This window comes from Musca vetustissima, unplaced genomic scaffold (assembly GCF_032173495.1).
Source record: "Musca vetustissima isolate MV318-11 ecotype Yass unplaced genomic scaffold, APGP_CSIRO_Mvet_v1 utg26469, whole genome shotgun sequence".
NCBI classification, from domain to species: domain Eukaryota; kingdom Metazoa; phylum Arthropoda; class Insecta; order Diptera; family Muscidae; genus Musca; species Musca vetustissima.
Genome location: NW_026878235.1, coordinates 90156 through 105571, shown reverse-complemented (window position 1 = coordinate 105571; position 15416 = coordinate 90156). Strand labels below are relative to the sequence as shown.

General features: G+C 38.9%; 3 protein-coding genes across 3 annotated transcripts; 2 read left to right on the top strand and 1 right to left on the bottom strand.

Moving 5' to 3' along the window:
* The first annotated feature begins 628 nt into the window (after nucleotides 1–628).
* LOC133323061 (speckle-type POZ protein-like) lies at nucleotides 629–1033 on the top strand. The gene has a single exon (XM_061532019.1). The coding sequence runs from the start codon at nucleotides 629–631 to the stop codon at nucleotides 1031–1033; it is 405 nt and encodes a 134-aa protein (XP_061388003.1).
* A 4488-nt stretch (nucleotides 1034–5521) lies between these two features.
* On the bottom strand, nucleotides 5522–6283 carry LOC133323060 (protein roadkill-like). Its single transcript, XM_061532018.1, has one exon. It carries the CDS (start codon nucleotides 6281–6283, stop codon nucleotides 5522–5524), a length of 762 nt encoding a protein of 253 aa, XP_061388002.1.
* Nucleotides 6284–13879: 7596 nt separating this feature from the next.
* LOC133323059 (protein roadkill-like) lies at nucleotides 13880–14683 on the top strand. The gene has a single exon (XM_061532017.1). It carries the CDS (start codon nucleotides 13880–13882, stop codon nucleotides 14681–14683), a length of 804 nt encoding a protein of 267 aa, XP_061388001.1.
* The last annotated feature ends 733 nt before the right edge of the window (nucleotides 14684–15416 follow it).

Below are 15416 nucleotides of genomic sequence, written 5' to 3'. Positions count from 1 at the left end.
TACCAATTGCTGTGGACATCATCGAATCAGACCAGAAAATGCCGTGAGAGGCAATAATCAAACGGCAGTGGACTCTGTGAACAGATTGGCAAAATAAATATCCGTCCGTGATTACTTCGTGATACAATTTTTGGAACATCCCGCCAAGTGCAGCAGTCAGCTGAAATCTAGTGGAAATGGATATTGTTTGGACAATTAGTAAAGTTGAAAATAATAAATATCATTGGGATATCCTAGGGATTAATAAAGGCACTTCTCCTGAAATTGTGGTACAAAATGGTCACGTCAAATCCGTGTGGGAATTAAAGTTTAAAAATCGTGTTTTAATTATGGAAATATTTGCAGTGTTGCTTTCATGCAATATCCAAGACACGATTTTCGATGTTACCATAACTAGTAATGGCTATCAAGGTACTAGGAGGATATCAACGAATCAAAACCATCCTTTAAATAGTGTTCCAAGTTTTAGGCATTTCAATGGGAACTCCCAGAACTTTCGAGTACACCTTGAAGTACAATGTGAATCTGATCGATCGCAAATCGAATGCGAACGTAAAAAGCAAAAGATCGAGTTGAATTCAATGCCCACAAACTTGTATTATGCGTTCGCAGTGAAGTTTTTGCAGCCATGTTTCGCAATGACCTGCAGGAGAAACAAAAAACCGGCAGTATTACCATCGACGATATGGATTCGAAAGTACTCAAGGAATTGCTGAATTACATGTACACGGACCAGAAAATACCCCAAGAAATGGCAGCAGATCTACTTGTGGCAGCCAATAAATATGCCCTGTTGGGTTTGCAAGAAATGTGTGAAGATATGTTAATCGATACAATGACTACGGACACTTTGGCTGATATTCTTCTTCTGGGCGATCGCCATGCTAGTGAACGCGTTAAATCAAAGGCTGTTCAATTTGCAATAGAAGAAATTAAAGCCGTCTCGGCAACGGAGAGTTGGAAAAGATTGCGAGAAATCCATCATGAGTTATGCATGGACGTTTTGGAAAAGTCCATACAGGAACGTTTGTAGTTCAGTTCAGCTACATACAAATATGTATGCACATATGTACAAAGGCTCTGCGGATGTGATTCATTATTATTGTATTTACAAATGCATTGGCATTTATAGATTTCATTACGACTTTATATATTTATATATGTATGTAACAATTCGTTTTAATAAAAGAGGTTATATAGAGGGGTATACCTCTTATCTTGCAAAGACCTATCGTATAAAGCCTTTAAGTTGAGTGCCGTTATTAAAAAAAAGTAAATTGTAGTAAGTAGTAGTATAAAAGGTTTGTCCATTTGTTGATGTTAGGTGCGCTGAAAACCCTTTGGTGGTCGTCTAATTTTTTCTCATGGAAATTTTTCATTACTTCGAAGTTTGATGTTTTTCTGATTTGCTTTCGAGTTAAAAATTTGTTCAGGAAATCCACCTACGAAGAAACAAAAGAATTAAAACATCTGGTTACAATATTGTATAAAAAAATTCATCTGTTGGAGTAACAGTGGCAATAAAGAATTCTATGCCATATAACAGAATCACTCTAGATGGTATTGGTATCAGTACATATTTTATCCAGATAGATTCGACATCAAGTTGCTAATGCCACTTGATGTCGAATCTGGGATCTGGGATGGCTTCTGGGATCAATATACATTCCTTGCAATTATTCTTTGCAACAAATGAGAATTGATTTGGATAAAGTTCTTTAACTCTGTCAACATTTTGATGTCTTTATCCTTATGGTAGAGACCTCAATTCCAAAAATACCACCTGGGGAGACTCTTATGTTAATTCCAATGGAAAAGTTGTTTCAAACTGGTTGGATGATAACTCGCTGGAGGTAACTCCACACGCCGCCACATCACCATCTTATCCAAACGGTTCTTCATACCGGGACCATTTTCGTATAAATTCACATCTTATAAGCGGAAACCGACAACATTATACGTTACAAACATTACCGTAATTTTCAGATCACTAGCCCATTGTCATTGTCTCTGCATATGGATTGTACTGAATTTAATATCAGAGCCCCTAGGATGTTTACATCGTATTAAAATACGGATTGGGCCAGATTCCAGAATGAAATAGATGCACTCTCTCAACAACTTATGCCACCTACTAACAGAAATCTGGAAAACCTGGAAATAGATGGAATCGTCAGAGATTTTAATAACTCTTCTAAATTGATACATAAATCTAATTCTCTAAGTTTACATTTAAGGTAGTTTTCAAATGTCATTTTGAAGATCTTATAGGCAAGCTCAGAAATTCTATCACAACGTTTTTTACTAAATATATACATCTTGCAAATTTATTATTAAGCGTAACTTTAAGCTTGCTTTGGATAGCATTATCACAATTGTAAAAAAAGGTATGACTTTGCAAATAACATGCGTATTTCCATGGGGGTATAGGTTTGAACTGCCCACAGGTTGCGTAGCAATCCATGCACTTTTCCAGCTGTCATATTAATGTGATTCGACCATGATAGTTTTTCATTAAATACCACGCCTCAGCATTCGATTTAATTTCATTGAATGTTGAAAGAACTTCAGTCTATTCGATACATCTAAAGGAAAACTCATTTTCATTTTGAACGATATTTAAATGTGAATAAACATTATCAGAATTGACCGCCAAATTTTGGACCAATGAATTTTTGATTTCACTCTTCAATATCGATATCATTATTTGAATGGGGTCTAAACTTGTGTCTAAACTATTTTCTTCCATTTAAATTTTGATGCTTACTGGTGTTGAGCATTTATAATTGTAGTAAATCATACATGATCATACAGCAGTATTTTTGATAGATTGTTAGACAAAAAATTATGTCGATTAGACTATTCGAACTAGTATGATAATGAGTAGGATTTGTGGTCATGTAAAAAGGATACAAGTCGAAGATTCCAAACTCATCGGATAACGTATTTTCCAACAGAATATTACTGTTAAAATCGCCACAGATAATAATATCATTGAGATATTTTTGTAACTCTGAAATTAGTTCAGTAACTTCCGAATATTGATTCGGCCTGTAAACACAACCGATTAGAAGTTTTTGAGACTTTGTTAGATTTATATCCATGATGATATAAAGAGTGATTTAAGAGCTTGATAACTTTTTAAAAAAAAAAAAACGCATAATATTTGCAAAATCTCATCGGTTCTTTATTTGAAACGTTAGATTGGTCCATGACATTTACTTTTTGAAGATAATTTCATTTAAATGTTGACCGCGGCTGCGTCTTAGGTGTTCCATTCGGAAAGTCCAATTTTGGGCAACTTTTTCGAGCATTTCGGCCGGAATAGCACGAATTTCTTCGGAAATGTTGTCTTCCAAAGCTGGAATAGTTGCTGGCTTATTTCTGTAGACTTTAGACTTGACGTAGGCCCACAAAAAATAGCCTAAAGGCGTCAAATCGCATGATCTTGGTGGCCAACTTACCGGTCCATTTCTTGAGATGAATTGTTCTCCGAAGTTTTCCCTCAAAATGGCCATAGAATCGCGAGCTGTGTGGCATGTAGCGCCATCTTGTTGAAACCACATGTCAACCATGTTCAGTTCTTCCATTTTTGGTAACAAAAAGTTTGTTAGCATCGAACGATAGCGATCGCCATTCACCGTAACGTTGCGTCCAACAGCATCTTTGAAAAAATACGGTCCAATGATTCCACCAGCGTACAAACCACACCAAACAGTGCATTTTTCGGGATGCATGGGCAGTTCTTGAACGGCTTCTGGTTGCTCTTCACTCCAAATGCGGCAATTTTGCTTATTTACGTAGCCATTCAACCAGAAATGAGCCTCATCCCTGAACAAAATTTGTCGATAAAAAAGCGGATTTTCTGCCAATATTTCTAGGGCCCATTCACTGAAAATTCGACGTTGTGGCAGATCGTTCGGCTTCAGTTGAATAACACAAACCCAATTGCTGCGAACGGCGACGAATCGACATTTCACGGTCTTCAGCAACACTTTTAGAAACGGACGCAATATTCTCTTCTGTACGCATTCATGTGGTTGGTTTAATGTCCAATAAAGTAAACTGAGTGCGAAACTTGGTCACAATCGCATTAATTGTTTGCTCACTTGGTCGATTATGTAGACCATAAATCGGACGTAAAGCGCGAAACACATTTCGAACCGAACACTGATTTTGGTAATAAAATTCAATGATTTGCAAGCGTTGCTCGTTAGTAAGTCTATTCATGATGAAATGTCAAAGCATACTGAGCATATTTCTCTTTGACACCATGTCTGAAATCCCACGTGATCTGTCAAATACTAATGCATGAAAATCCTAACCTCAAAAAAATCACCCTTTACTAATTCGGGCTGGAACTTTTAGATGTCGATATAACTTTACATTTATTGCCATTTTTAAGGCATAAAGCACACGCCACCAGCAAAAGATGCACGATCCGCATGGAACAATGTGTAGCCAGGTATATTATAAATGTTATCTTGCACTTGACAATGAAATCATGTTTCGTAAATGCAAATAACGTCCAACTACTGAGGAAACGAATAGTTGTTGAAATTCATCCATATGAAATACTTGGGTGTCAATCTACACAGAGTTCACACTGTCACTGAGACTTGCAATGAAAATCGAGAAAATCCGTTAGGCGAAAGTTTGTTTTTCGGCATAGGGTGTATATATTCTGAAGGTACATTTCGAGACCTTTCAATTGATGTGGGTCTCCATACTGCATCCATTTTAGTTTTTGCGCAATAGGGCGTTTTCTACACAGAGTTCCCACTGTCACTGAGACTTGCAATGAAAATCGAGAAAATCGGTTAGGCGAAAGTTTGTTTTTCGGCATAGGGTTTATATATTCTGAAAGTACATTTCGAGACCTTTCAATTGATGTGGGTCTCTGCATCAATTTTAGTTTTTCACTGAGACTTGCAATGAAAATCGAGAAAATCCGAAAACCGATGAAAATCGAGAAACAAGTATTTCCCACAGAACACAAAATTGCTTTTGTATAAAGTAGCAATTCGATCCAACCTTTTATACGGATTCGCAATCTCGTTCACGATCTCATCAATTGTGGCCAAAGAATTTCAGATATTCGAACGAAAGATCCTACTTACTTACAATTAAACTGGACCAGCAAATCAGAAAAGAAATTTAACTTGGAAGAAATGAAAAATTTCCATGAGAAAAAATTTGACGACCCCCAAAGGGTTTTCAGCGCACATAACATCAACAAATGGACAGACCTTTTATACTACTACTTACTACAATTTACTATTTTTTTTATTAAGGGCACTCAACTTAAAGGCTTTTATACGATAGGTATTTATACGATAAGAGCTATACACCTCTATATCACCTCTTTTATTAAAACGATTTGTTACATACACATATAAATATACAAAGTCATAATGAAATCTATAAATGCCAATGCATTTGTAAATACAATGAATATTGAATCACATCCGCAGCGCTTTTGTACATATGTGCATACATATTTGTATGTAGCTGAACTGAACTACAAACGTTCCTGCATGGCCTTTTCCAATATGTCCATACATAACTCAAGTTCATTTTGTCGCAATCTTTTCCAGCTCTCCGTTGCCATGACTGTTTTAATGTTTTCCATTGCAAAGTGAGCAGCCTCAGATTTGAGGCGTTCATTGGAATGGCGATTGCCCAGAAGAAGAATATCAGCCACTGTGTCCGTACTCATTGTATCGATTAACATATCTACACACATTTCTTGTAAACCCAAAAGGGCGTATTTTTTGGCCGCCACAAATAGATCTCCTGCCATTTCCTTGGCTATTACGCTGTCCGTGTACATGTAATTCAGCAATTCCTTGAGAACTTTTGAATCCATATCGTCGATGGTAATACTGGCGGTTTTTTGTTCCTCCTGCAGGTCATTGCGAAACTTGGCTGCAAAAACGTCACTGCGAACGCATAATACAAGTTTGTGGGCTTTGAATTCAACTCGATCTTTGGTGACCAGGGTCACATCGCTGAATTCTTTGCTAGCCAAGATATTGGCAAAATCCTTTGAGATGTCTGTTATGGCTTGCTTTTTAGGTTCGCATTTGATTTGCGTGGCAGATTCGCATTGTACTTCAAGGTGGAATTGAGCGAATGCGTTGCGATCCCCAAAAATTTGATAGCGACTGTAAGTCAGCTTGGTACATCTTTCGTTCATTGACATCATCCTAGTAGCTTGATATCTACCATAACTTAAGGTAACTTGGAAAACCGTGTCTTGGATACTGCGTGAAATCAACATTATGGATATATACAGAAAATCTATATTATAATCATGAAGTAATTTCCATACGGATTTGACGTGGCCATTATGTACGACAATTTCCGGAGAAGTGCCTTTAGATGGTCTATAAAGCTTTTGGATCTTGCAGGTATATTCATTATCGTCTACTTTATTGATTTTCCAAACAGTATCCATTTCCATTACATTTCAGCACACTGCACTTAGCGGGTATGTTTTAAAAAAAATTGTATCAAGAAGTAACGACGGACGGATATTTATTTTGTTTGCTTCTTCTTCTTCTTCAGACATATGTTGCCATATGTCAATTCCACCGCAATTGGGGTGGAATTTAAAGTGACATGAGGCACTAAGTCTATGTTGCCACTTTCACGGGAATTTTTGTATATTGTAGAATATGTTATCTTTGTTATTTTAAATTTCTATATCTGCTTCCTTGTAGTATTTCGATATGATTTCATGTAATTCTCTTTTAGAATGACATCAATTGAAGGCTTACAAATACCAAGTTTTCGTAGGTTTTGTAGTAGGGAATGCCTGATGTTGACATAGACCTCCGGCCAATCAAAAGTAATGTAGTTTGAATGTATTCGCATTCGCATTTGTTGGATATATTTATTTTATGTAAATGGTTTTTCGTCTGGTTATGACCAAACCTTAGTCTCGATATTGTTCTTATGACATGTCTGAGTAATTTGTTATTGTGTGGAACCAAGGTTGGCAATTGACTTTTGGCGCAAATGAATAAAATCTTCTGCCGAATACACTTGTGTTCCATTTATTTTGCCAAGATGTTATAGCCGAGGACTTATCTTGTTGTCGTAGGTCAGGTGAGTATAATTCCAGATAATAGTTGTCTGGATTGTGATTGGTGGCAATAGAATCAGTATATTCGTTGTCGTCTATGCCGCAGTGACTTGGCACCCATAGGAATTGAATGGCGTATGCAGTTCTAGTCAGTTGAAACGCCTCCAACTTTATTTTGTAAATAGAGGAATGGGCGTTCTTGCTGTTTTGGGAACCAATAGCCGATAGAACAGAGATTATGATATAATTGCCTGCGTCACAATTTTTTTATGAACAGCAGGGCCTCAAGAATAGCATTCGTTTCAGCGGAGAATATCGAGCAAGATTTATCTAATGAAAATGATGATTCAATGTCTAAAGATGGAATCCATATGAAACTGCTGGTTTTGTCACTTGTTTTAGAGCGGGTGTATTTGTCGAATTTCGCTTTCATGGTAGTGTTGTATATGTTGAGAATATCTGCTGGCAAGGAACGTTTTTTACACACGTTTAAAAATTTCGCTTCAGGAATGAGAAGGTTCGCCTCAACAGAGGGTACTCATACTGACTGGGCCTTTCAAATTTCATAAGATTTGTTGATGTTCTTTTCTTTTCATATAGGTGTAGGAAAGTAGGTCGTATATGTTATATTTTGTAATAAATCTGTTGACAGGGTTGTTACTATAAGTTAAAACGTTATTTATGTAATTATTTGCCAGAAGCGTGATTCTTTCTTGCAAGATGGTATGATGTTTGCCTCTACTTCCAGAGCTTGGGTGTGGGTCGAAATCATGGCGCCAAGTGCAGTTCTTAGGGCCCGGAACTGTACCGTTTGAAGTTTCAACATTTTACTGGATGGACAGTCGTGAAGGAGATGACCCATATATTCGATTTTGGGTCGGACTAGACCAATATACAAACGGATGAGTTGTTGTGGGTTGCCTCCCCAGGATACTCCGCATAGGGCTCTCATAATGTTCATAAATTGAAATGAGGATTTATGACAATAATCAATGTGAGATATCATGTTCATTTTTGAATCTAGTACAAAACCCAAGAAATTGAATTTAATTTTTGCGCAAAATATTACGAGGTCATCCGCATAGGCTAATATTTCGATTCCCAGGTCATCAACAATTTCATTTATATACAGATTGAAACTTAGGGGGCTTAGTATAGAGCCTTGTGGAGTTCCTGCGAATGATTTGCGTATAATAGAATTCTCTTCACCTTCTATAAGGTCTTTAAATTGGAAAAGGCAGTATAAGACTGAGCAGATGTGTTGTCTTATTCCGAGGAGTTTGTATTTATCCATTAAAATATCGATGTTGACGTTTTCAAAAGCGTTTTTTATGTCTAAGAAAATTGCCATTAAATACTTCCTTTCTCTTTTAGCCTGTTGCGCTGCTGTCCACAAGCAGGTTAACGTGTCCCGTGTTGATCGTTTTTTTTTTTCGGAAACCAAATTGAGAATTATGATGTTTATCATGTGATTCAAAATGATGACCAATCTTCCGAAATATCATTCGTTCAAAGATTTTTCTCCAATTTGAAATCAAAGCAATTGATCGATATGAAAGGGCTTTGTCAGGAGGCTTCCCTTTTTTGCTGCATCTGTACCAATTTTAAGAAAACGCAATAACGACGTTCAAGTCTCAATTTGATACGTTGTGCACAAATTTCGTGTTAATCGGACAAACATTAGGGGTATGGTGCATCATTTAGGTATAATCGGACGAATGTATATGTGGGAGCTGAACCGATTTTTCCGAAACTTACCACACATCATTCTATACTCAATTCAGTACACTATGCCAAATTTCGTGCAAATCGAAGGGTATATAGGGACTTTGGTACACCATTAACATAAAACCAGGCGTAATATATATATGGGAGCTATATCTAAATCTGAACCGATTTCCAAAAAATTTAACACAACGTTTTAGACTTAATTTAGTACGCTGTGCCAAATTTCGTGTAAATCGAAGGATTTATAGGCATTTTGGTGCACCATTTACATACAAGCTCAGAATCTGGTATGGATGCTTTTTGGAACACTATATTTGATAGATGTTTATGTAAGGTACGATCAAGATCTATTGGTGTAGATGGAATTCCCATTAATTTTATTAAAGAAATTTATCACTTAGTTGCACCATCGATTGTCAATTTGATTAACTCAATTTTGAAGTCGTCCACTTTTCCAAGGATTTGGAAAACCGCACGTATTATCCCTATTCCTAAGTCTCGATCAGTTAATGGACTTGGTGACCTACGTCCCATTTCAATACTTGCTGCCATGTCGAAAGTGACGGAACAAATAATACCAAAAAAAGATGCTTGAGTATACATCTTCTACTATATTTAAATCTCAGTAATAGTTCGTTTACATTTAACTGGATTTCGTTAACCCAGTGGGTTTCAATTGTCAATTCCTTTGCATCTATGTCAAATCCTCATAAAGTAGGGTGGGGGAGTCCTGTCCATAAGGCTATATCAGGGATGTTCCTGACTATAACACCTAAGCAGGTACTGCATCGACAACATATAGTTGTGACGATGGACGGGAAAGATCTTCGTCTCCTCATGTAGATGGTCCACTGGAGTCATGAGGAGACACCCTGTTGCAGTTCTCAGGGCAGCGTTCTGGCAGGTCTGAATATTCTTCCACTGCGTATCACTGACATTCGCGAACCACACTGGCGCCGCATAGCTTACCACTGACCGGCCTATTGCTTTATAAGAGGTCAACAAGGTTTCTTTGTCAGCGCCCCAAGTGCTGCCGGCTAGCGACTTGAGGACCTTGTTCCTACTTCTTAGCTTATCGCATAAAGCAGTGGCATGAGCGGACGACTTGAAAAGGCTGTCGAACGTTACTCCCAATATCTTGGGGTAGTTGGTGGTCGGAATCAATTCTCCATCGACCATTATGTTCAGTGGAAGCTTCATTTCAGCCGTCCATGTGGTGAACAGTGTGGCTGTTGATTTGGTGGCGGATATTTTCATATTCCTCAGATGGAAGAAGTTAACAATTTCGGCTATGTAGATGTTTAGCCTCTCACATATATCATCAATAATGGGACCCGACGCCATGATCGTGCCATACATTACGATCTCTATGCCGTCCGGTGGTTGTGGAATATCAGAAAGGTAGAGGTTAAACAGTTTCAAACACAGGAGATATCACCCCTTCTCGAACCAAAGACATAGAAACCGTAAAGACTCGACAAAATGCATTTTGACAAAATAGTTTATGAAAAAATATCCAGGTGGAATCAAGGTTAAAAGTGGTATGTTAAGAATAAAAGCGCCAATACGCGAAAATGTGTGAATAAAATTTAAATAAAATCACAGATCTGCACTCAAAATATATGTTTTCATTTTATAAGCTAGCGATATAGCCCTTAAAACGTTTAATATTATTTGCTATATCGATATCGTAACAACAGAACAAAAGCCATCTAACGGCCACTTTGGAAATTCAATTGTCCTATCTTTATACTTTTATGTCTTTGCTCGAACAGCTTGGCATGGTTGACGGTATCGAAGGCCTTCGATAGGTCAAGTGCCACCATAACTGTTCGGTTGCACGGCCTTTTCCGGTTGAGTCCTCTGCTTATGTGTGTGGAAATGGCGTGTAATGCTGTTGTTGTGCTATGCATCTTACGGAATCCATGTTGGTGTTGGGCAACTGGAAAACTGCTTCTAAACGATGGGAGGAGTAGCGCCTCAAGTGTCTTCGCTACCGGCGACTGGAGTGAAATCGGCCTGTACGATTCACCCCTGCTGGCATCCTTGCCTGGCTTCAATAGCGAGACCACCCTGCCTATTTTCCAGGCTTCAGGAACTATGTGGGTGGTTAACGACAAGTTGAGGGCTGATGTTAAGTACTCAACTCCAGGTTCATCCAGCTGCTTTAGCATTACCATAGAAATTCCGTCCGGGCCCAACGCTTTGGATGACTTAGCGTTATTAATGACATCTGCAACATCCTCCTTCGTAAATTGTGGTGGTTCCTCCTCAGCTCGGAGTGCCCTTATGCGACGTAGCACACTCCTTTCCACCCTGTCACTCTCGGGGTTCTCTATGAACTGCCGGTGAAAATAACTCGCGCACCTCTTCGGGTTTGTCACAGTTACCTCGTTAAATGTAACAGCCGTCCTGTCATCTTTCCTTCCAGGATTCGAGAGTGACTTAACCGTTGCCCACAATTTACTTGTTCCGGTGACAATGTTGCATTGCTTCGCATACTAATCTGTTGACTTCAAGGGTAAGCTCTCGCACTCTTGGGTCTTCAGGAGTAGTACCACGGAGCTCATCACGCTCATTAGCCAATACCGTTGCTTCTGCTGGGAAGTTAGGTCTTACTTCGGGTATTCGACCAGCAGGTATGAAGCGTGCGGCAGCAGTAGCGATGCTTTTACGGAAATTCCTCTCAGCTACCCGTGGATCTGAGTACGGCTGTCAGATGTTATGAAGTCTGGTGGTCTGTTTACGAAGACGATGATCGTAAGGTGGTCTGAGCCTAGTGAAACGACGGGTTGCCAGGTTACGTCATTTATCAGACCCGGTGCCAAAATGTTGATGTCTGGCGAGCTGTGACAATCTCCTCTTATCCTCGTGGGGGCATCCTCAATAACCGTGCAAAATGTTGAGCTATAAATTTGCTCAGCCAGCGCTGTATCCCTCTGGTCATTACCTAGGACGGAATGCCATAATTCATGGTGGACATTGAAATCCCCTAATACCAGGCGGTTATTACCTTCTAAAAGCGGACTGATATCCGGTAAATAACGCGGTGTACAGCTATTCATCGGCGGTATATAAACATTGAGCGCCTCTACCTCGGCAGTTCCACACTTGACTGTTACCCTCATACATTCCATGTATGAGTCACTAGAGTATAGCTCAAGCGAGATAGGTCTGTACTGGACAGAATGGTGTAATAAGAATGCGAGTCCCCCACCTCCGCTTCTGGTACGGTCCTTCCGCACAACGTTGTAACCATCGCAAGGCTGCAAGCTACAGTTCTCAGTTAGCTTGGTTTCTTGGATCGCACCGACCACTATTCTCTATTCTACAATTTCGCTGATTTTGTTGCGAAGACCGTCGCAGTTAAACTGCGAAAACGATGCAGTTTCAAGGCGCGGAACAGCAATATGTGGTGTTAAATGCTGCACATTTTGCTGTTGGGGAGACTGCGGGGGAGTCTTGTACTCCGACGATGACGATTCGGATGATGAATCGGACGACGACTCCTGAGACACACTGGGAGACGTGCTAGCGCAGCATGAAGCGACGTAACTCCTTTCGCAGTACTGCTGGATCCTGTTCAGCCCAGAGCAGCCTCGAAAATGCACCCATTCACCACATCCATTGCATCTCACCGAGACATATCTGTGGTGGATGCGGTTTCTGCAAACACTGCAGAACCAAGGTCCGGGGTTACTTTCAATCCCGGCACGGACCAGTAGGGTTCGGAGCAGGCATTCCGGGATATAATTCCGCTCCCATGACAAAAATGACGAACACGAACATGTAATTGTTGAGTTGGCAGCCTCTGGTCGGAGTCCATCTCCGAGTCAAACCGGTACAAAGAACCAGCCGCCGTGGGATTGCCACTGAAATGTTGGTAGCACTGCTGATTTTTTCCTAAAATATGGCAACTCAATTGAGAGCAAGAGAGAAAATTTGAGTATGACGCTAGGCATAAATTAATAAAACTATTCTGAAGTCAAGCCGCTAGACGCAAACGTCAGCCGTCGCGATTTCCCGTTGTCAATAAGAAATAAACGGTAAACGACCGTCGCTGACTCTAGACTCTCTGGTTGCGTTTAGACTCTAACTCTGACAAGAGGCAACAAAGAAGAAAGCTAAAGTTAGTTGCTCGCGAAATCTTCAACACCACAGTTGTGGCAAATCGACATTATTGAAATTAAATTCCTTTTTATTGTCTTTTGAACTACATAATATCAAATAAAATAGTTATTAAAGTGTTGTTAAGATAACCGCTGTGTTTTAATTCATCAACAACACCAATAGCTATATATTAAATTCTACTTTGACGCCGACAGTGTGTGAGATCATCGTATGAGATCATTAATTGCCGTCAAAGGCACTAATCAAACGGCATTGGACTCTGTGAACCGACTGACAAAATAAATATCCGTCCGTGGTTACTTCTTGATACAATGTTTGGAGCATGCAAACTAAATGCAGACAGCAGAAATCGAGTGATTGGAACAATCACTAAAGTTGACGATAATAAATATCATTGGGATATCGAAGATTTTAGTATTTATGAAGGCTGTTCTCCTGAAATTGCAATACATAATGGACAACTAAAATCCATGTGGAGATTATATTTGGTTAACTTTGGAGGAGATGGTTTGTTTTTCCATGCAATGTTGATTTCATGCAGTATCCAGAAAACGCTTTTCCACGTTACCATAAGTTATGATAACTATAGAGGTACTAAGAAGATATCAGGGAGCGAAAAAGATATCAAGATTTTTTTTCAATCGAAATCCAGTTACCAGACGTGGCAATTGGTACAGCCAAATACATCTTGAAGTACAATGCGAATCTGATCGATCGTATATCAAATACCCACCTAAAAATCAAGCCTTAACAGACAAATCGAAGGATTTTGCCAATATCTTGGCTAGCAAAGTAACAGACATCTCGAAGGATTTTGCCAATATCTTGGCTAGCAAAGAATTCAGCGATGTGACCCTGGTCGCCCAAGATGGAATTGAATTCAAGGTCCACAAAGTTGTATTATGCGCTCGCAGTGAAGTTTTTGCAGACATGTTTCGCAATGACCTGCAGGTGAAGAAAACCGGCAGTATTACCATTGATGATATGGATTCGAAAGTTCTCAAAGAATTGCTGAATTTCATTTACACGGACCGCGCAATACCCAAAGAAATGGCAGCAGATTTATTTTTGGCGTCCAAAAAATACGCCCTGTTGGCTTTGCAAAAAATGTGTGAAAATATGTTAATCGAAACAATGAGCGCTGACACTGTGGTTGATATTCTTCTTCTATGCCATCGCCATGCCAGTGAACGCCTTAAATCTGTGGCTGTTCAATTTGCAATAAAAAACATTAAAACAGAATTCAGCGATGTGACCCTGGTCGCCAAGGATGGAATTGGATTCAAGGTCCACAAAGTTGTATTATGCGCTCGCAGTGAAGTTTTTGCTGACATGTTTCGCAATGACCTGCAGGTGAAGAAAACCGGCAGTATTACCATTGATGATATGGATTCGAAAGTTCTCAATGAATTTCTGAATTTCATTTACACGGACGGCGCAATACCCAAAGAAATGGCAGCAGATTTATTTTTGGCGTCCAAAAAATACGCCCTGTTGGCTTTGCAAAAAAAGTGTGAAAATATGTTAATCGAAACAATGAGCGCTGACACTGTGGGTGATATTCTTCTTCTATGCGATCGCCATGCCAGTGAACGCCTTAAATCAATGGCTGTTCATTTTGCAATAAAAAACATTAAAACAGTCTCGGCAACGGAGAGCTGGAAACGATTGCGTGTAAATGATCGTGCGTTATGTATGGACATATTGGAAAAGGCCATGCAGGAACGTTTGTAGTTCAGTTCAGCAACACACAAACATGTATGTACATATGTACAAAGGCGCTGCGGATGTGATTCATTATTATTTTATATACAAATGCATTGGCATTTATAGATTTCATTAGTACTTATATTTATATATGTATGTAACAATTCGTTTTAATAAAAGATGTGATATAGAGGGGTATAGCTCTTATCTTACAAAAACCTATCGTATAAAGCCTTCAGTTTGAGTGCCGTTAATAAAAGTAAATTGTAGTAAGTAGTAGTATAAAAAATCTATCTATTTGTTGATGTTAAAACCCTGAAAACCCTCTAGGGGTCGTCTAATTTTTTCTCATTACATCGAAGTTTGATTTTTTTTCCTGATTTGCTTTCGAGTTAAAAATGTGCATACAATCATTTATAATATTCCACATCGTCATAGAATAATTATTGTATAGATCTTTTTCATAAAAAAAATATTCAATACTTACATTTTTGTAATCAGCTCCCTCGCAATTTCTTAGCGAACAAATTCGCACAAAATGTCATCACATTCTCCCACTCCCTGTAATCGAGAATACCTATTTTTTTCCCCAAAGCGGATTTTTTAGCTTTCCAACATCATTCAGAATAAGTCGAAAGCGAGAATGCGAAAAAATTCACTGAGAAATGTTGTTCCGAATAAGTCGAAAAAGAAGAGCGAACAAATTCACGTGGAATTGACATCCAGAATAAGGCTGAAAAAATAAAAATAACCTACATAT